This window comes from Tiliqua scincoides, chromosome 4 (genome assembly GCF_035046505.1).
Source record: "Tiliqua scincoides isolate rTilSci1 chromosome 4, rTilSci1.hap2, whole genome shotgun sequence".
NCBI classification, from domain to species: Eukaryota; Metazoa; Chordata; class Lepidosauria; order Squamata; family Scincidae; genus Tiliqua; species Tiliqua scincoides.
In genome coordinates this window covers 100,603,747-100,627,122 of record NC_089824.1, presented here as the reverse complement: position 1 = coordinate 100,627,122, position 23,376 = coordinate 100,603,747, and the positions used below count along the sequence as shown (strand labels likewise).

At 45.0% G+C, this 23,376-nt stretch overlaps 1 protein-coding gene across 3 annotated transcripts in view; it reads left to right on the top strand.

Annotated features, from left to right (window-relative positions):
* The window catches only part of SEMA5A (semaphorin 5A), a 165,525-nt gene that overhangs the window by 117,364 nt on the left and 24,785 nt on the right, over positions 1 to 23,376 (top strand). For all 3 annotated transcript variants that reach the window (XM_066626252.1, XM_066626253.1, XM_066626254.1), the window contains exons 11-14: positions 3,888 to 4,095; positions 4,338 to 4,455; positions 14,607 to 14,788; positions 17,145 to 17,288. In XM_066626252.1, coding sequence (XP_066482349.1) covers positions 3,888 to 4,095; positions 4,338 to 4,455; positions 14,607 to 14,788; positions 17,145 to 17,288 — 652 coding nt within the window. The remainder of the gene's footprint in view (positions 1 to 3,887; positions 4,096 to 4,337; positions 4,456 to 14,606; positions 14,789 to 17,144; positions 17,289 to 23,376) is intronic.

Genomic DNA, 23,376 nt, shown 5'->3' with positions numbered 1-23,376 from the left:
TTCCCCACATTGGTGGGTGTCTGCCAGGTGAGTCTGGGGAAAAAAAGGCTTGAGGTTGCAACACTTAAAATGTGGAATGGCTTCTCAAGAGTGGCATGTCTAGCCCTTTCATTGCCAGCTTTTAGGCAGGCCCTGAAAACAGGTTTGTTCAAAGGTGTTTTTTGTTTTTTTTAATGATTTGATTCCTCTTAATTGTGTGTTTATTCTACCACTGCATTGTATTTCACTACTTTTAAATTCCTTGGTTTGCTTTTAGATTATGTATTTGTTTTGACTATTTTAGCCGCCTGGAGCAAAGTGTAGCGAAGAAAGGAGGGGTATCAATTGTATAAATAGTGTGAGGAAATAATAATGTGATTGGGGTGGGAGGAACATGTGATTGGTGGTAGTGGGGAAAGCAGCTGCTGGTTGCACACCAGGGAGCCCTGTCTCTCTTAGAGCCTGGCATGTCTCCTGGACATGGAATCAGGAATTGTTCTTGGCGAAACTCCATCTGCTTTTATTTTCTTTTGAATAATCATTGGATGCATGATGTGGCTATTAAAAGGACAGATCTTAGAAAGGCATTCAGAGAGATGTGAAGAGATAATCATAATTATCCTATTACATATAGAATAAACATTTGGACAGCATGACATGTAACACTCAAAATACTTATTTGGTTCTGGAAACGTGTAACTAGCTGTCTCCCGGCATCTTCAAGATGGAATTAAAATCCCTTACTCAGAACTGAACAAAAGAAATTCAAATGAGTTATCATTTAGGATGGTGCCCTTTCACATCTCTGAGGAGTTTGCAGATGAATTTAATTATCGGCACTATTGTGAAGCTGCTATACCTTTAATGGATCATCAGGCTTCATCACTGACAGGAGAAACACTGCATGCATTTCTCTCAGGACTGGAATTGCACAGTCCTGGCAAAATGAAACCTGGGAATTTGTGTTGCTCCTTCTCCACTGCAAAACGACAGTGGAAGAGGCAACTGGCTGTGGTGAGGCAATGAGTTGGAAGGGGGGGGTGCATAGTTCTTCCACCTATTAGTTTTTCCCTAGCAGCTTCTCCCCCACTGACTAGCACAGTGTTTCTTCACTGGAACCCAGACAGTCCAATCCAATGTAAATCTCCACCCAGCGATGCAATGATGCCGGTATAGGCTATCCCGCAGGGAATTTTCGGCAGCTGGAGGTCTTGGGGTAAGAGGACATTTGTCCCCTCTCCCAGGGGTCAGCCCCAGCAGCCACATGCGGACTTGCACCAGCAAAATCATTGGCACAGATCAAATCAGATCTGGTGCAAGTCCGCATTGATCTGTAGAGGAGGATAAGGCCTGGTGCCACCAATCCTGCCCCCCATCCTGGGCTGGATCCAACCATCCCCCACCCTGTTGCCACTCTGTTAAGAACATAAGAAGAGCCCTGCTGGATCAGGCCAAAGGCCCATCTAGTCCAGCTTCCTGTATCTCACAGCGGTCCACCAAATGCCCCAGAGAGCATACAAGAAAACAGACACAACCTGCATCCCGGTGCCCTCCCCTGCATCTGGCAATCAGAGGCAGCCTGCCTCTAAAACCAAGAGCTTGCACATACCTACTATGACTTGTAACCCGTAATGAACTTTTCCACCAAAAATTTGTCCAATCCCCTCTTAAAGGTATCCAGGCAAGATGCCATCACTACTTCCTGTGGCAAAGAGTTCCACTAACTAATTTACACGCTGGGTAAAGAAATATTTTCTTCTGTCTTTCCTAACTCTCCCAACACTCCGTTCTGCCCTCCCCCACCCCCTGCCAACCCCTGCACTGGCCTTAACTGCTCTGGTGGGCCTCCTTTGTGCTGCTTGCGCGTGCAGGAAGACTACTGTCTTCCCACTGGTGCGCTGGTTACCTGCACTGCAGCAAAGTGCATTACAGTGCTTTTGCAGCAGCCAGTGCCAACAGAACATGGGTTCTGTTTGCACTTCCCTCCAGAAGGATTGGGCGTAAATTAGTGTTCCTTCAACTAGGGCTTCCGGATTCATGTTTGCTCTGTGCATGTGTGTGCACCAGGGTTAAGTGGTAGGTGTCAAATGATTCCCTTGCTCTGTGTTTTTAGATAACATGTGCTGACCTTGCAGCTTCTTGTGGCTGCAGCTGAAATTTTTCTCTTGGAGTTCAACGTTTCTTCTTGACTCTGTCAGGAAGATGCATACAGGTTTGGGACAGGAAACAAAGATTTCATCTTCACAGTATTGTACTTTAGGGCTATGAACAATAGCTTCCTTTGTTAATTGTCTGAGGACAGCATTTTAAAGGCTACGCGAATAATAACATGTACTGAGCTTTTGAAAGAAATCCCTCCTGGTCTCTGAAAGAATATGATTGATGATGACTCTTACAGACCTAGTACACAGTGCAGACAAGGACAGAATGTTTCCTGCTTTTATGGCTAGACACCCTGACTCGTTCATACATGCAGAAGGAGAAATGAAAACAGTGCCCTGTGGAGATTCTTCTGTGTTCATTTGCACATGTAGTGCCTGTATTGGGCTGGATCAAGTCCTTGGTACTTTTACTCCAATCCCTAAAGAGCAAGGATGACTGGGAGAGGGGTTAGGCAGGGATATGGAAGGTGTGAACAGCCTTCCCAACCCATGTAATAGTCATGGTGGGGTGGGGAGTCTGTTAGGGCCTAATGGAATCCCTCTTTACCTGGTGGTTGCTTCAGTTGTGGTGTTTTTGTTTGAAGGATAAATTGCTGCTCAGTCATTTTGGGAGAGTGGTGGTGATCAGTTTTTTGGACAGATGTACCCCAAGTCCCAAGGGAGCACCACTCAGATATGCACTACAGTACAGATGCAGTCTATAGTGTCTTGGGGTGGTGCTAGAAAGGCAGGTAGTGTACTTAAAACTCTTCTCTGGACCCTCCTGCCCCTGCACATGGGTGCTGCCAAAGTCTCATTGCCTGCACTACTTCTTTTGGCACCTGTGCTGCAGGTTGACCACCCGCACCTGAGTGGATCAGCAGCTGAGGCCCCAAAGAAAGATGTTCAAGTGATGACTGTGGCAGTGTGTGTGTGTGTGTGTGTGGGGGGGGTCATCTTAATGGCAGCCCACTTTGAGGAATGGACAAAGTAATGTCAGTCCTTTTCTCTAAGCAGCTGTCCTATAAAACTAATTGCTGACCTTTTGCTGATAGAGCAAATTACTCTATTGCAAGTGGATAGCACTGCCAGCACTACTGCCTGGGTTTTCTCTTCCTTTCTAGAATGTCATGACAGCATGTTGCAGAAAGTTGTGTGGGGGAAGTTTGGTGAGTGCATATGTAGAACATCCCAGATTCAATGCCTGCCATCATCAGATAAAAAGATCTCAAGTTACAGGGCTAAGAAAGACCCCTACCAGAGACCTTTAGAAATAGCTGCCAGTATGAATAGGCAGAATTCTGCAAGATGGACCAAAGGTCCAATTCTTTCTCAAAAAACTTCACATGTATCTTCTGAGAATCAGGGATTGTGCAACTCCTTGATCCCCTTCTAGGGCAGCTTCCTTCAGTTTGAATCCTAACCAACTTTCCAGCATTTGCGTAGCTGTGCCAGTGGGGCATGTACTGCATCTTGCAGTTGGGGGGCAGTCATGAAGGCCTCCTCAAGGTAAAGCAATGTTTGTTCCCTTATGTTGGAGTTGCATTGCCCTTACCTTGGTGCTGGAACGTTGGTTAGAATTGTGCCCTCACTCACTTAATAGTACACTGTGGGTCATTTGATCTTCTGATGCAAAGTGGGCAACTAATTTCACTTCTCAATTGCTGCGAGGTATGCAGTAGAGCCTCTTGTCAGCAAAAGGGTAATTGATTACAAATATTGCCTACATATTTTGCACAGATTAATTCCCCTCTCTTTGCCTTACAGACCATGGCACTATTAAGAAAGTGCTTGCTCCAGTGAATCAAACCTCAAGCAGCTGCTTGCTGGAGGAGATTGAGATATTCTCAGATAAAGAGTGGGAGCCCATCAGGAGCCTGCAGATCTTGCACAGTCAGAGTGCCCTCTATGTGGGCCTTCAGGGGAGCGTGGTGAAGATCCCATTGAAGAGATGTCTGTTTTACAAAACACAAAGGTATGAAAGACTGCTGCTTGGCTGGCTGGCTGGGAGAAAAATCCATTTTTCAAAGATAGTTTGAAATAAGAAGCAGAAGCCAGGATAGGATTGTGCAGAAGGGTACAGGTTTCATTCTTCATGGCTGCATCAGAAGCCTGTTTCTCCAGGCTTATATAGGCCTTTAGCTGCTGTACTGACATCACCTTCCTAAGCAGATAAAAATGAATGATTGTTCTGACGTTTTTATTTTGTACTTTCAGTGCATGTGTTGGATCTCAGGATCCTTACTGTGGCTGGGACCTGGTGCTAAAGAAATGCACACCACTGGAAGAAAGCTTGAGCATGAGTCAGTGGGAGCAAAACATCTCTGTGTGCCCCGTAAGTAAAATGCCGATACTTTGTCCTCTTGAAGTTTCCTGTGACTCCCATGGCAATAAGTCAGATTTCTCATGTTCAGTCAATAATTACCGTATTTTTCGCTCCATAAGACGCACCTGACCATAAGACGCACCTAGTTTTTAGAGGAGAAAAACAAGGAAAAAAATATTCTGAACCAAATAGAGTAATAAAATATTTAATAAACTATAACAGAATAACATTTGAACCATGTAAAGTGAACAGCAGTCAACAGTGGCATTAAGGACCATTATCACTGTCATTAACAAATGGAGAGACTTAAAGGTTTGAGCACTCTAGTATTCTGGAAACACCAAGAACTCATCATCGCTAGAGTCAGAATTTATGAAGCTCACAAAAGCAGATGCACACAAATAGGGGATCACATTATCTTTCTGCTACAATGATGTTCTGCCAAATTCCAATCCACTGGGCCTCATGCCCGCTTAAGGCTGATCAGTCCCCCTTGTGCAACTCACCAGTGCAGCAAGCAAAAATGAGTCCAGTTCCAGTCCACAGATGCCAAGTAAATCAGTCCCATCATTCAGAGTTACCAAATCAGAGTCCAGAGCCAATAAGCCAAATTACAGTCCAAGGTCAGGTTCCAGGTAGGTCAGTTAAATCCACCAGGGTATCCAAGTCCAGTCAGATTCCAAATTCAATAAATCCAGCCAGTCTCCTCTCCTACCTCCAACCTGCACTCCTTCAAAATCCACAAACCCTTTCTGCCTCTGGTACTCCTTATATCCCTAAGGACCCTATTGCCTTCCAGTGGCTGCACCTGTGCAGCACACTCTGCTGGATGCCCAGGCCTTACCCTTAAAGGGGCCACTGCTGACACCACATCTACCTCCTCACCAGATCTTCCTGGATTCCAATACAAGGGGGGGGGGAGCAGATCTCTATACAGACCAGTGCAAAAACAGGGGAAAGGTGTGGGGGAGGTAAGATCTTTGTATAGGCATCACAGCAAGACCATTGCAAAACCCCTTGCACACAGAACCAACAGAAGGAAGTGGGGGGGGGTGCAGATCTCCATACATACCAGTGCAAAAGCAGGGGAAAAGTGTGGGGCAGGTAAGATCTCTGTATAGGCATCACAGCAAGACCATTGCAAAACCCCTTGCACACAGAACCAACAGATGGAAGTGGGGGGGGGCGCGCAGATCTCCACACATAGCAGTGCAAAAGCAGGGGAAAAGTGTGGGGCAGGTAAGATCTCTGTATAGGCATCACAGCAAGACCATTGCAAAACCCCTTGCACACAGAACCAACAAATGGAAGTGGGGGGGGGTGCAGATCTTCATACATACCAGTGCAAAAGCAGGGGGAAAGTGTGGGGCAGGTAAGATCTCTGTATAGACATCACAGCAAGACCATTGCAAAACCCCTTGCACACAGAACCAACAGATGGAAATGGGGGGGGGTGCAGATCTCCATTCATACCAGTGCAAAAGCAGGGGGAAAGTGTGGGGCAGGTAAGATCTCTGTATAGACATCACAGCAAGACCATTGCAAAACCCCTTGCACACAGAACCAACAGATGGAAGTGGGGGGGGGGTGCAGATCTCCATACATACCAGTGCAAAAGCAGGGGAAAGGTAAGTCATCCCCAGTAGAGCCAATGGGGCTCACTCCCAGGGATGAGTGGACGGGAGAAAAGCCTGCCAGCGCCTCCTCTCCCAGGGAGGAGCCCGTCTCAGTCCCTGGGCTCCCTGGACTCACTCCCTAAGCTCGCTCCCTGGGCTCACAAGCCTGCCAGGAGCTCACTCCTAGGGATGCGTGGATAGGAGAGAAGCCCGCGATTGACTCATTTCGCCTGAGATGGACTGGTAGCTTGAGGGTCGACATAATGAGCACCCCTGCTCTAGGGGCTTGCTCAGCAAGACTGCCATCCCACCCAACCACCCCCGCTTTCCTGGGAGTGAGCCCCAGTGACTCTGAGACTTACTTCTGAGTAGACACGTGGGCTTTCTCAGCGAGCCAGCCATCCCACCCACCCACCCCCCCTTTCCTGGGAGTGAGCCCCAGTGACTCTGAGACTTACTTCTGAGTAGACACATGGGCTTTCGCAACGAGCCTGCCATCCCACGCACCCACCCCCGCTTTCCTGGGAGTGAACCCCAGTGACTCTGAGACTTACTTCTGAGTAGACACGCGGGCTTCCTCAGCAAGACTGCCACCCCACCCACTCCGCTTTCCTGGGAAGCGGAGCCGAACAGAGCGGGCAGGGGGCGGGGCCAGGGGCGGAGTTGTTGTTGTTTTTTTTTGTTTTTTTTTTTGCAGTATTCGCTCCATAAGACGCACACACTTTTCCCCCCACTTTTTTGGAGGGAAAAAGTGCGTCTTATAGAGCGAAAAATACGGTACATTCAAATAATGTCAGTTCAAGTTTTCATTCTCTCTGATCTGAGCTACAAGCTTAACCTTTTCTTAACAAGCTTTTGTAAAGCATGATTTGCATGTATGAGTCATTAAGCCTTCCATCTACAGTCTTGCATATAGAACAGGCTAAAAATCTGGCCATTGCAGCTGTAAAATGTTGGCAGAGCAACTGTTGTAAGGGAAGGTTAGACTGGCCATGAAAAACCTAATATGAGAGGCAGGGATCATTGTGCACTGTTGTCAGGAAGTGGAAATGACTGCTGAGCCAAGGAAGTGCAGGTTTGGAAGCAGAACAGGAAGAGAGCCTAGAGGCAGAAAGTCTGGAGCAGTGGGAGCCAAAACAGACAGAGGACTCAGAAATCAGAATCTGGAAAGACTAGATGGAAGAGAGGAGCCAAAGAGGTGGGGAGCTGGCAAAGGAGAGATTGGTAGAAAAGAAGGCGAAGCAAAAAGCTTCCCACAGAGCCTAGTGATAGAATGTAGGTTTTTGGCAAAAAAGGGGACATGAGATAGGAGATGCTGGGCAACCCAATGGCAAACTAGTTCATAGGAAGCGGTCATGGGAGCTTTGTCCCACAATGGTGGCACTTTTTAAAGGTGACTCTACATACCCTATGATGGGACAGGGCTAACTACTAAGAACTGTAAATTCCTCCTGATTGGTGGGAAAGGCTGGAGCATTTACCAATGCATGTAGATAAATGCTGGGGTAGGCAGCCAAGGGACATTTCTGAAAAGAAGAAGAGAGACGTCTGCCACTTGCTCTAGGAGAGGGAGCAATTCCCTGTGGTTGCCTCTTGCATCAGGAAAGATATGGAGCAGAAGCAGCAAATGGGTTCCCCCCCCCCCCCAAGATAACTGACAAGAGACCCAGGGACTAAGCTCTGCTGCTTACCGTTTTCTCCGTTTCCTTGCCAGAATCTTTGTTTTCTGTCATTGCTTTCTCAGCCATCACTATCAGTAGCCATTCCAGTTCCTAGTACAGTTCCTCCCTCTTCAACTGTCTCGTACACCATCTTGGGCAAGCAGAAATCACCTCTCATCAGTGTGAATGTTAACTGACTTTTCCCCAACGCAGGGCAATCCTACTGTTTCCTATGGGAAGAGGAGGTACTATTAACACTATTTTTAAATAAAAGTATATGTGCCATTTTCCAGGAAGCATGCTCTGCATAATGCCCCTGGGGGCTGGGGGCTAAGAATAGGCCCTCAGTTTGGCTGTACTTGTCGTAAGAGGCGACTAAACAGCCACCGGGTAGATGGGACTCGTCAGCCTAGGAAGGCAGCTCATCTAAGAGAAGGAAACTCTGACCTCAAACCTCCACTGCCTTGTGGCTACATCCAGTTCTGGAAAAGGCTTCAGGAGTCAACCTTGAGGCAAAATCAGGAGCCGGAGTCCCTTAGGCAGTTCATGGCTGAACACAGTCACGTTCTGGCAACTCCTGCGACGCCGCTGGAACCAACCGTATTGGCTTCTGCCTTTCCATTGGACCATTCCAGCGACGTGGAGAGGGGGGATTTGCTGCATGGGTAACAGCCTATCCTCCATACCTTCTTTACCCAGGCTTCGCGCACTGGAGAGGACACTCCAACTTCGCCATACGGCGTCGGCACAACACGGGAAGCAGCAGTTTACCGGTTATAAGTCTTTGCTCGATTGGCGTAGAGCATGACGCCAGGGGCTGCTTCCGACGGTGGGAGAGATCATTGCATCTCATTGGGCAGCTACCGCCCGCCTTAAGCTGGGCAGTCCCCAGCCAGTAAGGTGTTGCCTCGCCACGGTCCGTTAACCTCATGGGGTGCGTGGGGTTTAGGGTGAAAACCGACAAGCGGATCGACAACTCTGCACCATGCAACAGAAAACAGAAAACTACTGCCCTGAAGCTGGGCACCTGGAACGTTAGGACAATGACACCTGGCTTCTCTGATGACCTGCAAGAAATAGATGACGCACGCAAAACAGCTGTCATCGACATGGAGCTGAGCAGACTGCAGATGGACATCGTCGCCCTTCAAGAGACTAGGCTGCCAGATTCCGGATCTGTCAAGGAGAGAAATTTCTCATTTTTCTGGCAGGGAAAACCACCAAACGAAACCAGGGAACATGGCGTTGGCTTTGCGGTCAGAAATACCCTGCTGAAATCCATCATCCCACCTACTGTGGGAAGTGAAAGAATTTTGTCCCTGCAGCTCCAGTCATCAGCAGGACCTATCACTCTCATCAGTGCTTATGCACCGACTCTGTCGTCTCCAGCAGAAGCCAAAGACAAATTCTATGATGACCTGGCCACCACTGTCAAGAAAATCCCTGTAAAAGAGCCATTGTTCATCCTCGGCGATTTCAATGCTAGAGTTGGTGCTGATAACAGTTCATGGCCCACTTGCTTAGGTCAGTTTGGCACTGGGAGGATGAACGAAAATGGCCAACGCCTGCTAGAGTTTTGCTGTCATCACGGTCTCTGTGTCAGCAACACATTCTTCAACACAAAGCCCCAACATAGAGTCTCTTGGAGACATCCAAGATCAAAGCACTGGCACCAGCTCGACCTGATCCTCACCAGACGCTCCAGCCTTCCCAGCATCAAGATCACACGCAGTTATCATGGTGCTGCCTGCGACACTGACCACTCCCTGGTGTGTAGCAGAGTGAAACTGCAAACAAAGCGACTGTATCACACGAAAAAGGAAGGAAGACCTCGCATTGATACCAGCAAGACCCGGGATCAGAGAAAAGTGGAGGAATTTGCACAAGCGCTTGAGGAATCTCTTCCAGGCCCGGCCGACGCAAACGCATCCAACAGATGGGAACATTTCAAGAATACCGTTTACAACACCGCCTTGTCCATATTCGGCAAGAAGACCAACAAGGCGGCAGACTGGTTTGAAGCCCACTCTGAGGAGTTGACACCAGTCATTGAGGAAAAGAGGAGAGCTCAAGCAGCATACAAGGCCTGTCCCAGTGAGCGCAACCTGCAGGTCCTCCGAACTGCTCGCAGCAAAGTCCAACAGACTGCCAGGAGATGTGCTAACGACTACTGGCTCCAGCTCTGTTCCGAAATACAGATAGCAGCTTGACACGGGCAACATCAAGGGGATGTATGATGGTATCAAGCAGGCCCTAGGTCCAACACAGAAGAAAATTGCCCCTCTGAAGTCTGCCACAGGCGAGGTCATCCAGGATCGGGCGCAGCAGATGGAACGCTGGGTGCAGCACTACTCTGAGCTATATTCCAGAGAAAATGTAGTCACCGAAGAAGCACTGAACAACATTGAGTGCCTGCCTGTGCTGGAAGAGCTTGACAGTGAACCAACCCTAGAAGAACTTCACGTGGCCCTGGACTCCCTTGCCTTTGGCAAGGCACCTGGAAAAGACAGCATCCCTGCTGAAGTCCTAAAATGCTGCAAAGAGATCATCGTCACTGAGCTGCATGAAATCCTCTGTCTCTGCTGGAGAGAAGGTGGAGTACCTCAAGACATGAGGGATGCAAACATCATCACGCTGTACAAGAACAAAGGTGACAGGGGTGACTGCAACAACTACCGCGGCATCTCTCTCCTTAGCGTTGTAGGAAAGCTGTTTGCCCGAGTTGTACTAAAGAGGCTCCAGGTACTTGCAGAGAGCGTCTATCCAGAATCGCAGTGTGGATTCCGAGCCAACAGGTCCACCACTGATATGGTATTCTCCCTTAGACAACTGCAGGAGAAATGCAGGGAACAACGACAGCCACTCTTTATAGCCTTCATAGATCTCACAAAGGCTTTCGACCTGGTCAGCAGAGACGGCCTCTTCAAGATTCTCCCCAAGATTGGATGTCCACCCAGGCTCCTCAGCATCATCAGATCTTTCCACAAGGACATGAAGGGCACTGTTGTCTTCGATGGCTCCACATCAGACCCTTTTGACATCCAAAGCGGAGTGAAGCAGGGCTGTGTTCTTGCACCAACCTTGTTTGGGATTTTCTTCGCTGTCCTGCTGAAGCAGGCCTTTGGAACTGCAACAGAAGGCATCTATCTCCGGACCAGATCAGACGGAAAGCTCTTCAACCTCTCCAGACTGAGAGCAAAATCCAAAGTCCAGCTGAAATGTCTGCGTGACTTCCTCTTTGCCGACGATGCAGCTGTCACTACCCACTCTGCCAAAGATCTCCAGCAGCTCATGGATCGTTTTAGCAAGGCCTGCCAAGATTTTGGACTGACAATCAGCCTGAAGAAAACACAGGTCATGGTTCAGGATGTGGCCTCACCTCCCTGCATTACAATCTCTGAACATGAACTGGAGGTTGTCCATGACTTTGTGTACCTTGGCTCAACGATCTCCGACACACATTCTCTCGATACCGAGCTAAACAAGCGCATCGGTAAAGCAGCTACCACGTTTTCCAGACTCACAAAGAGAGTCTGGTCCAACAAGAAGCTGACGGAACATACCAAGATCCAGGTCTACAGAGCTTGCGTCCTGAGTACACTTCTGTACTGCAGCGAGTCATGGACTCTTCGCCCACAACAGGAGAGGAAACTGAGCGATTTCCACATGCGCTGCCTCCGACGCATCCTCGGCATCACCTGGCAGGACAAAGTTCCAAACAACACAGTCCTGGAACGTGCTGGAATCCCTAGCATGTATTCACTGCTGAAACAGAGACGCCTGCGTTGGCTTGGTCATGTCGTGAGAATGGATGATGGCCGGATCCCAAAGGATCTCCTCTATGGAGAACTCGTGCAAGGAAAGCGCCCTACAGGTAGACCACAGCTGCGATACAAGGACATCTGCAAGAGGGATCTGAAGGCCTTAGGGATGGACCTCAACAAGTGGGAAACCCTGGCCTCTGAGCGGCCCGCTTGGAGGCAGGCTGTGCAGCATGGCCTTTCCCAGTTTGAAGAGACACTTTGCCAACAGTCTGAGGCTAAGAGGCAAAGAAGGAAGGCCCATAGCCAGGGAGACAGACCAGGGACAGACTGCACTTGCTCCCGGTGTGGAAGGGATTGTCACTCCCGGATTGGCCTTTTCAGCCACACTAGACGCTGTGCCAGAACCACCTTTCAGAGCGCGATACCATAGTCTTTCGAGACTGAAGGTTGCCAATACAGCTCTGCATAAACTGAGAGCTGTCTGTACTTCCATCTCATTTTGGAAGACTCATCTGTCTTCACTCTCTTTATATTTAATCCCATGTTATTGGGATGAGACCCTGTAGAGACCCTGTGGGATCATCAAAGAAACACCAAGGAAGTCAGAGTGGGTAGAACACATATTTCTTGCTAGTTTGAAGTTGCAAGGTAACTATCAGAAATTACCTTCAGCATCAACCTGATCCCGTGGTGCTACTACAAAACCATATCCCTGATGGGAAGCACATTGAAAGAGTGGTTTCTACTTCTGTTTCTTTCCTACTTTCCATTTCTTTCAGTGTTCATTGAACTAAATAGCAATATTGAAAACTATTTTTCCTAAAGAATTTAAGGTAATATTAGTGGCAGTAGAAAACCTGCCTTTTTGATATGTGGTCATAGTATCTGCACATTTCCGCACATAGCGCAGCTGTTCTGGGTGTTGGATGGCTTGATGAACACTGGCTGCCTCTGTGTTGACAACTAGTGTGTGAGACAGCTGATAATAAGTTTTGGGTACACTGTGGCCATGATCCAGCAGCTTCAGCTGCACATGCTAAGTCCTGGGCATGCAAGGCCTTCATGTTCGTTCTCTCTCTCTCTCTCTCTCTCTCTATCTCTCTCTCTCTCTCTCTCAGTACCCAGCATACTCAATGGAAAATGCCTGCATACCAATAATTTCCTTCTCCTAGAAAAGATGAAGAAATCCTCTTTATCTAGAACATTGGGCTAAGGGCAATGGTGGAAAGCAGCTTCACTAACACACAGCAGAATTGTGTGTTACAGAATGGAAGCATTTTGGCCTGCAAGTGGGAGAGTCCTATGTTTGAATGCACACCCCTGTAAAATCTCCCTACACATGGAGAGCTAGTGTACCAGAGGTGTTGGAGTGATTCCCTTTTCCCTAACATACTCATTTTCTATATGCAGGATGTGGGGCTTTTATTTCATATGCTCACTTAAATGATATGCTCCAGCAAGAGTTGTATTTGGTGCTCTCCTGATGGTGTAGATTGACACCAATTTAACTTTTTTCTCTTGCCTCTTCTGTTTTAGACTCAATAACAAAGTGAGGGGTCATGTGAAGAACTTTTGTTACTTTACTTGGAACTACCTATTTTATTTTCTGTGAAAAGATAGCTGTTGTGAGTGTCCAAAGTGCTATATTGCACATGTGATGTTTTCAATCATAGTTGTCACAAAATAAACCTGACTTATAGATTGGTATAAGCCATTAATTGTAAACTGCAGTGCAGAGGAACTGAAGACTCTGGAGAGCAGCCAGAAACTTGCAATGTAGAATGAAACCATATGGGATGATATAATTAAATCTCAACTTCAAATTATTATTGATTAAATGTAGACTTCCTTGCCCTCTCTTCCCTGGGTGATGTGATATATATTCTTCACGCCAGTTAATTAGGAGTCTTGGCCTCTTATGTGGATTCAAAAAATACCTTTAGTACCTATATGAATTTTCATCAAAAGATTCAACCAGCAGAAACAAGCAGGATGGGATAAATTATCATTCCTCCAAACATAGTACGTACATAAGCCTGTGTGATTGTTCAGAAGACACACAGACCTGAATATGGAGCCAGGAGGTCAGCCTGGTTCAGCTGCTTTGGATGAACACTGCTCACGTGATATAAAGTGCCCTTGGTGGTTTAGAGAAAGCCTGCTTATGTGAACCTCCTTGAATTAAAGTCAAAGGAGCAATTCCAACAACCAAGAAAGGCAGTAAATAAATACCTATTATTATTATTATTATTATTATTATTATTATTATTATTGTTTCTGTATAAATATAGGGTTTAAATCCTGCTGTGTGTTCTCCTCCTCCAAAACCAGCATTTCAATAGATTTGTCTTATATGGGAAAATTTTTCTATCCCACTCAGTGGTTGGTGTGCAGTTTTTCAACACTTTTTTTGGGGGGAGGGGGACTTATATTACTTTCCCATTCAGCTGTTCAGATGGCTAAATTGACCAGATATAATATTCATCTCAGAAAAAAAGATGAAATACAGATATGTAACACAAACTGTGGGAAATGTGACCTAGTTTGAGAATAAGGCACAACACCTTGTTTATTGACCCATCTGAACCCACTTTTTAGAATGACAATCTGTCTGGACCTACCGGAAGTGATGTAATTTACCTGTAAGTGACATCATGTCTGCAATGACATCATCAAGCAGGAAAATTTTTAACACCTCCCATATGACAAAATCAAGTAAATTAGTAATGTAATTTAAAAGTTGAGTAAATTTAAGTAAATTAATTACTTGAATTAAATAAGTTTGTTTTTTTAAATTCCCCAAAACATCTCAAAGGCTGCAATTGTATCCACACTTACCCTAAGCCCCATTGATTATCATTGTTAAAAGCATATACATAGTAGCCTATTAAAAGTACAGATCTGTAACATTTCTCCAACTGCAGTTGCATACTATGGTAGCATCAAAATACTAATATATTAAAAGCAAAATGCACATTGAAATGAATGGCGGCCCACTTGAAATTGGCTCAAGACCCACAGTTTGAGAAATTTTGAGAAATACAGTTTGAGAAATGAATGAATTAATATTCATTATTTTATTAATGACCAGAGCTTGTATTTTTGCCTTTTGCTTCTAGACAAGAAATTTGACTGTGGATGGCTACTTTGGGAACTGGTCAGAATGGAAATCTTGCTCCCACGTGGATGGCTCCAGTTTAGGTCTTTGCCTCTGCAGAACACGCTCATGTGACAACCCAGTTCCACAATGTGGGGGCCTCCAGTGTGAAGGACCAAGTATAGAGATTGTCAACTGCTCCAGGTATGCCAAACAACAGAGAGGACTCCTTGAATTGTCAAAAAGTTTTCTGCAGATTGATGTCATGGTCATGTAGTACAGGACAACAACATATGTTATGGTTTTAGGTGTAAATACAAATGTAACATGGTCAATGATCCGCATGTTCACAATTACTTGTGTCAGACAGATATGATTGGGGTGCTTCTAAAGTATGGCAATTTGGACTTTTTCTGGGCAGTGGGCCCCAACTGTGCCATCTGTGCCAACTTCCACATAATGTATAAAATTATTTTCGATAATCAAAAAGTAGAAAAGTAAAAAAAATGTTTGGTCTGAGAAGAAGTTTGCCTAGAGACTGTGACTTAGTACTCCATTTTAGAATCTAAACTACTGTCCAATATTCTCTTCCTTCCTTTTTCAATCTCATGTTTGGAGGAACAACATAGGGTTTTGAACTAAAGTTGTTTTGTTATTAAACTGGCTCATCTTGATTTGAAGTGATCCAAGAGAAGGTGGATTTTAGCCTCTCTAGATGGATGTTTAAGCTGTGGTTATGAATGTTCAGTCTCTCTCTTCAAGATGAGGTTAAAATGTCTCTTTGAGAAGCTAAAAGCTATAAGGGATCAAAGATTTATAAAAAGGCAGCATGACGTGTTTTATATTAACACGGCATAAAATTCAGCATAGTTTGATATAACTTCTCTATTCAACTGTTTATCATACTATGTCCAATTGAAAGACCAATGTTTTAAAAAGTTCTTTAAAAAGATGTTGGAAATCTGTGACAAGAGCATATGCAACAGTAAAAGATCATTTGGCTTTCTGCTGCTCATTCTTTTTGCACCAAAAATGCATAGTTGTTACTTGATTACTGCAGGGTCTCTAGAATAGCTTCCTTAATAGAGTGCAACAGTTACTCATAGAGCAAGCTTATGCACTCTTACCTAGAAGTAAGCTCCATTGAACAGAATTTATCTTACATCTGAGTATACGTGCATATTTTTGCATTATTGGTTGATGTGTGAGATCCAAGGTACTTTCCTATAGCATCTTTGTTATGGGGGAACCAGGGCTCATACCATGCTTGTTGCTGGGGAAATGCTCATCCAGGTATTTCCAGTAGTGTTTAAATTGTGGTTATGTGGACAGAGGAGTGCTTCAAGTAACTTCTGGGCAATGGCTGTGGCTTTCAGAGAGAGAGAGAGAGAGAGAGAGAGAGAGAGACTCCATGTTGTGTTATCTCTTCCAAAATGACTTTTTCTGTACTGAGAGATTGAGATGCAAGATAATTCATTCAGATGTTTGAAGGAAGAGAAAGAGCTCTCTACTTTCTATTCTGTGCCATGCCACCCTCTGCAGCAGGGCACTTTCAATTTCACATACCTTTTTCCTTGGGTACTTGCTCATTGTCTCTAGCAGTTTTGCTGTGCATGTTTCTCCTCTGGATATAAAACAGCCATGTCAATTTCATTTCCATACTATGTGTTGTAGAACTGATTTGTGCAAAGTTCTGGAGGGTAGAGCACTGTGAAGAACAAGACAGGGAGGACTGTGCAAAGCTTGCTGTCTAAGATTATGTGTAACCAAATTGAGCATTGCAATATAGATGCTATTTCACTTAACCAGGCTTGCTATGGGCAATTGATCATCCTGTTGTAAGGACAGTTCCATAGATTTCTACAGTCCTTGAAGCTATCAGCTGTGAAGGAATATTTTCTTATGAACCTACAAGTTATTTTAATCTGCAAAAGCTTTTTTTTTTTTGCAGTAGGAAAATTTTTTGTATATTAACTTAAAGTAATCACCTTCCTTTTCTGAACACTTTAAAAGTTTAAATGGTGCATCTTCACATGCAGTTTAATATGGAAGCATTAAATTTTCTAGAGTAATTTCACTTTATTTTTCCCCAATGAAAGATATTGCATTTGTGTGTAGTAAGCCACCTTGAGGTGTCTTTTTAATCAAAAGTCAGGATATGAATACTTAAAAAAAAACAATTACAATTGAGTTCCATTTCTATTGACAGTTTCTGAAATGTGACACTGTAATTTTTTCAGGTTCCCCAGTGGCAGGTATAGCCAAATAGAGCTATTACAGCACCTTCCATAAGTTCCTCACAAAATGGCATAAATGAGGACTAAGCTACATGTTACACACTAACATGTGTAATATTCCCCCAATGCCAAGAAAGCAGACAAGCAAGCAGCCATTTATGGACTATAGAATAAAGAATTGATAGAGGAGGGATGGGGCACTTCTCCTATATGCCACTTCCCCACTCCAGTTTCTCTTCAAACAGCTCCATAACCCATGGAGTCCAAGGTGCAAATTTTCATGAGTGTCCCCAGTCCTGACTATTGATATTTTGTGGGTACAGAAATGGAGGCTGGACTCCCTGGACAACTTGGTCTCCTTGCAGCACCTCCTGTGGAATTGGCTTTCAAGTTCGCCAGCGGACCTGCAGTAACCCAAGCCCACGGCACGGTGGTCGTGTATGTGTGGGACAGAACCGTGAAGAAAGGTAAGCGGTGTTCTCCATTACTTCATTTGCTTTCTGTTCTTGTATCTGCTTTATTATTTTATGACTGTTTTTCGTTAGCTCTGCTTTCTGTTATTCCTGTTTTTCTAAATTCTGTTCTCTTGGATTAAGTGTTGTTACTATTACCACAGAAATGAATGTGGAGTTGGGTTTTCACTTGTCCCTTTGCTGAGTTCTCCCAAAATCAGAGGTGCCAAATAGCACTGCCTTCCCCTTCAAACATGATAGTGGTGTGTTTGCCCTGCCTAGTGGCTGCCTTCAAAACCTCCAGTTCTGGAGAGGGTAGCATATCGACACAGCACTGGATTATCTTAAGTGTCTCTAAAGCACAAGTGAATGTTTCCAGAGCCTGGTTTGTTTTAAGAGATAAAGGAACAACCAGTTCCAGAGGTTCTGTTGGAGGGTGAGATTTTCACACTTTCCACTGTCAAGATTTCCTTTCCATAGAAACTCCCTTCACTTGATTCAGTGTTGTCTCATGCATTCAGTGAACATGTGTGCAGGGCCAGGATCTGCCATCTCACCCTGCGCACATTTGTTCCATGTCTTCTAGCAACAATCTGCAGGGTCAGGCGTTCTATTGATACATTTGCCGAGGAACCCCAGTGCAATGCAGAATATTATGGGGTATGTTCTCCAGTGGAGCTCTAGTTCATGCAGGGCAATGACCAAGCCTGTTGGCCTCCACTGTCCCACATGATATGAAAGTGCAGCCCCCAGATTATACCCAACAGTACCTTGTGAGTTTTCACTGTTGTGGAAGATTAGAAATGCAGGACAAACACTCTCTTTCAGTAAGCGTCCTGCATTGCTGATCCTTTCACTGAAGAATGCTGATGAAACTCTGAGTTTTCTGAGACACAGATTTGAAACCTGCTACTCTAGTATGACAAAGACTTGGGTACGGCTGTGCAGATAGGAACAGGCTGGATTCTTGACAGTGTCTATTAAGCTCTGTGGAGCAAAAAATGCTAATGTAATTAATGTCTTTTGGAGCTGCCGTGCTAAATAACTGGGGTAGCTAAGGAGTGGGGATTGTCCCTCCCAACTTTGCCCCTAAGTCCACCCCTTTGCTTTCTCATGTCTAAGAGAATGGTTACCACTCATGCTAAAGAAAGCACTGCTATTTGGAACACTGTTGTTCTAGAAGAAAAACCTACACATTCAAGTACATCTCTTAATGGGTGATCTCATCCTCTAGTGCAGCCATTTTCAACCACTGTGCTGTGACACACTGGTGTGCCGCAAGTGGTCCACAGGTGTGCCACAGGAATTTGGGGGAAGGTCATTTATTAACAGGGCCAAAGGGAGATGTGAGCCCCCACTGGCAGCATGGTGTGCCTTGTCAATTGTCAAAAACCTGGTGGTGTGCCTTGACCATTTTAGTGCCTTGCCAGTGTGCCGTGAGATGGAAAAGGTTGAAAATCACTGCTGTAGTGACTCATACCCATATAGATGATATATAACGTCGCTATAAGGCTAGCATATACATATCTGTTGTGTCCCTATCCCAAACTTTTCCAACTTGCAACTATCTTGACCTACTGCACTACTGGCTACAGTTCTCCATTAGGGCTACAATCTATTCATTGTATAGGACACTAGGTTTTTTGCATGGATTTTGCGGCTCCTCTGGCTGGTTTCCATGGCTCCCCAGGGAGCCACAGCTCACAGTTTGGTAACCACTGTCCTACGGTTTTATTTGTTCATTCATATCCCAACTTCCTTCCATCAAGGAAATTCAAGGCTGCTAACATGAGGTTGAGCAAGTTCCCAGACTGTCCTGCATCCAAGCGCTGACTAGAGCTAGACCTGCTTAGTTTCAGCAAGGTGGCTGCGTCATGTGGCTAATTCAGACAACTCATTCTCTCTCTCCCCCCCCCCGTGCCAAAAATGTTGTGCTCTCTGTGCACACACAGCCCTTCCCACCCCTCATAATGACAGACATAATGGCTAATATGTATGCAATACACAGTATTCTCTAAAAACACAATTCTAATTTGCTTGAACTTGTGCCCAGTTTCTGCTGAATATTCTCTTTCCAGCAGATCACATCTCTGTCTTGGCTTTCACTCTTATGGTGCATTCCTATGCATGTCTGATCAGAAGTAAGCCTCATTAAATTCAGTGTGACTTACTTCCAGGTAAGCATGTATAAGATTGTGGCCTCACTCCAGTGAGAAGAAACATCTTTCTTCAGGACAATATACTTTGGCTTTTAAGTCTGCCAATGTTCCTGCATTGACCCAAAGAATGAACAAATTGCCCCCAAATAATTCTGTGTATGAGAGACAATTATGTGTATGAAAAATATGAGAGACAAATACTTCTAACTCTCTTAGGGCCCAATCCTATCTAACTTCCCAGCACTGATGCAGCCACAATGCAGTCCTGAGGTAAGGGAACAAATGTTCCTTACTTTGAGGAGGCCTCTGTGTATGTCCCCCTCCCCCACTACAGGATGCAGTGCACGCCCCACTGGCATGGCTGCACCAGCACTTTAAAGTTGGATATGATTGGGCTTAAGAGTATTACCTGAGACAAGCACCTCCATCGCTGGCCCCTCCCCCACAAAGACTTATTGAGGGAGTAAAGCTCCCTCGAAGTTTGAGAACCACTGCTTTAAACCATCAGGATGGTTTGTGCTTCAGACCATCAGGAGGGGAGTTGACTTCTGATTTAAATAAATGTAAGTTTTGTTGGCAATGGCCTGGGGATGTCATATCTTGTTATCATATATGGGGCTGGGGCAGGGGCTAGCTCAGGGGCAGAACACTTGCTTAGCATGTGAAAGGTTCCAAATTCACCCTCTGGCTTCTTCAGCTAAAAGGATTCCTGTTAGCAGGGCTTAGGAAAGGGCTCAGCTGATACACATTTATTCACACTGTAAGGTGAGCTGGAGAGGATACAGCATGCTGTGCTGTTATTCCCTGACCTTCTGTCTCACCAGAACAATAAGAAATTAACTTGGCTGGCAGTTGAGTACTTTTTAAAAATAATGTCCCTTAAGAGAATTTGCAAATTATATCTGCTGATATTGAAAGAAAATATTGCTCCTACACCAATAAAGCAAATATTATTTCAGAGGAAAGACATCTCAAACTTAAGTTTTTTGCATTCAGAATAAAACAGGCAACTCACCAGCAGACCATGCAGGCATTCCCATTTTGTCCCAGGTGTTCCATTATGATCATGTTCTCAGTGAAATGCTCCTGTCCCATCCTTACAGAATTGTTTTAAAAAGATAACTGAGATTATGGCTTGGACTCAAACAGCCTCTTTTGCAGGGCCGACTGAAGCTGAAGAGGTCGGCTGAAGCAGCTCATTAGTGCCGTCCTGCCTGCTGCCATCATAACCCCCCCCCCCCAAACCATGCATCCCTTACCTTTTCCCTTCTGTGTGATCTCTTTAAACAAAGCAGGAAATGCAGCATGTGCTTGGGAGTGTTGCTAGGGTGTTCCGCACTTCCTGCTTTGTTTAAAGGGTCCATGCAGAGGAAGAAAGGAAGTGAGGTGGCAGGATTAATGTGTTCTGATCCTCTGAGCATGGCAGTATGGCCCCCTGCCCTCTCACCTTCCTCCTTCTTCCGTGCAGACTTTTTACACAAAGCAGGAAATGTGGTGCATGCTTTAATTGATTCATGTAATCAATTCATCAGTTAAACATTGTGTACTGGTGTTGAATGTCAATGTGCGCCTGGAGCAGCAGGGTTATTATTAAGGTACTTAACTCTTTTTGCCTTGTCATAGTTGTGATTGATGCTGTCAAATTACATGACCAAATGACAGTGGTATTTCCTCCCCCCCCCATTACACTAGTGTTGTCTGAGCGCCACTTGCTTATGGCCAATCATAATACTAAGGAGTATCTGTTCCCCTGCTTTGGAGGGACACATGTATTCTGCTGTAAGTGGAAAGAATTCCTTTCTACAAAGATGCTTGTGTTATCATTGGACTTGCAGTGAGGGAAGCAAACCAGGTTGTGTATAAAATTTAGAAAAAATCCTCCACACCCCATCCTTCAAGTAACAATTGCTATCTTTGGAAGATTGAGCATGGCCTCATTCAGTGCGTCAAGGGTCATGTCGCTAGCCTGGCAATTTTTCCCTGTCACCCTCTCACTTCTGCCCTCATCACTTCCAGACACAGGGTCAGCGCAGAGGTCTGCAGTTTCACAGATCTGAGAGTCTTGCAGTGCTTGTTCTGCAGAATTGCTTTAAAGCATAAGCCCTTTGGGCCCTGAGAAAAGGCGAAATTAACAGGGAGGGGAAGGGCAGCAGGGGAAAAGCACTTCCTGCTAGCTTGAAATGTTTCCAGAAAGAGGATTAATTGGACTTTGCTCCAAATCCCATGTTCCAGCAGTCTTCAGGTTCACCCCCGCAATGAGACTTTGAAACATATTTGAGGTTTCTGGTGCTTCTCTGCTAGTTGCAGTGAATTTAAAAAGTGTACTTGTGTGCTCTGGCTTATTATGACTGGGAGGAAGGGGGAAGTTGGCTTCATGACTCATTTTTATTTTATTGAAAGCAACACAATTTTTATCTGTGCCCTAACTATAATCCAGACCTCTGGCTGTGCATGGTGTTCCAATAACTGGCTAGGCAGACTGAGCTTGATTATCTGACTGACTCTTTCCCTGGCAGTGGGAAAAGTGGGAAGCCCCTTCAGTGCAGGAGGCTGCCATGGGAAGCATGCACTTGTATCTTAAATCTTCTGCTGGCCCCAAAACGATTGATAAGGCCTATGACTGGACACAGTCCTTGTATTTGCTAACTGGTTAAGAGGCACTTTATCAAGTGGGTGCTCCTCTTTTATTTAGCAGTGGGAGAGTAACTGGCCCTCCTCACCCCTTCAATGTCTTTTCTAGTGGCTGTCTGCTGGTGTTCTTGTGTATCTTTTTAGATTGTGAGTCATTTTGGGACAGGGAGCCATTAGTTATTTGATTTTCTCTGTAAAGCGCTATGAACTTTTCATTGAAAAGCGGCATGTAAATCCTGTAAAAATAATAATAATAATAATAATAATAATAATAATTCTGCAGTAGTCCTTGTATATCTGCAGCTTCAAATATGTCTTTAAATTACACAATGTTGGTCAAAAATTTAGCATATGTGGCATATAAAATAAGGAACTTCCCTTTGTGAGCCTTTTGGAGACAAGAAACCATTTGATTTATTTTAATATATAAACTGCTTTGTGAACTACAGTGCATCCTCCTTATCAGTGGGTTTGGAACTCGCAAATTTGACCCAATGTGTGTTCCGAACCACATCTTGAGTGCCCACGGAGGACTAGGGTCTGGGAACAGATCCCCTGAGGATACAGAGGTCCAGCCTGTACTCTTGTTGGAAAGCAGTATATAAATATTCTTAATAATAATAGTGCTACTCCGCTTCATTCATCAGAGCATTGGGATGAAGAATTCATGTTATCACCACGGCATGGTAACTGCTTCTCTGTAAGTTTTTCCCAGGCTGCTGTAGTTACTTTTACTAGCATGTGAATGTCTGCCACCTTGCCATTCAGTCCATTGCTTCATCTGCCCATGCATAAATCCTTGGTGGCATGTCAACAGCTTGAAAGGAGAAAAAGAGAAGCAGCTCTCTCTTCCATATTATAGGAACTTCCTGGCCTGGTCTCGCCCTGCTGCAAACCTTTTTTGCCACGAGTGATTGGTTGTTTATAAGCCTTGACTGTTCATCATGAAGGAACCAAACCGAATCACCCCCTTACCATATTACTGCCTTGGGCTGGAAAAATGCTCCTGGGAATCTGCTCCTAGACTACTGCAACAATGCATTTATAGCGCTTAGAGAGTTGGTGAATGAGGCACAGAAATATGTCCAGATTGTTCATTTACAGCAGATATTGCCATTTTCTGTATTCTTAGGAGCCACTCTTTGGAAGGAATGATCTCTCCTGCAACACAAAACATGTTCCTCTTTTGCAAGAGAAACCAAGATGAGATTTAAAAGCTTAAAGGTTTTTTTGTCCCAAATAATTATGCTCGAAGAAGATGGTCTACTGGCTAAACTTTTAAAAAACTGCTTTACCTAGTGGTTTCATGTTAA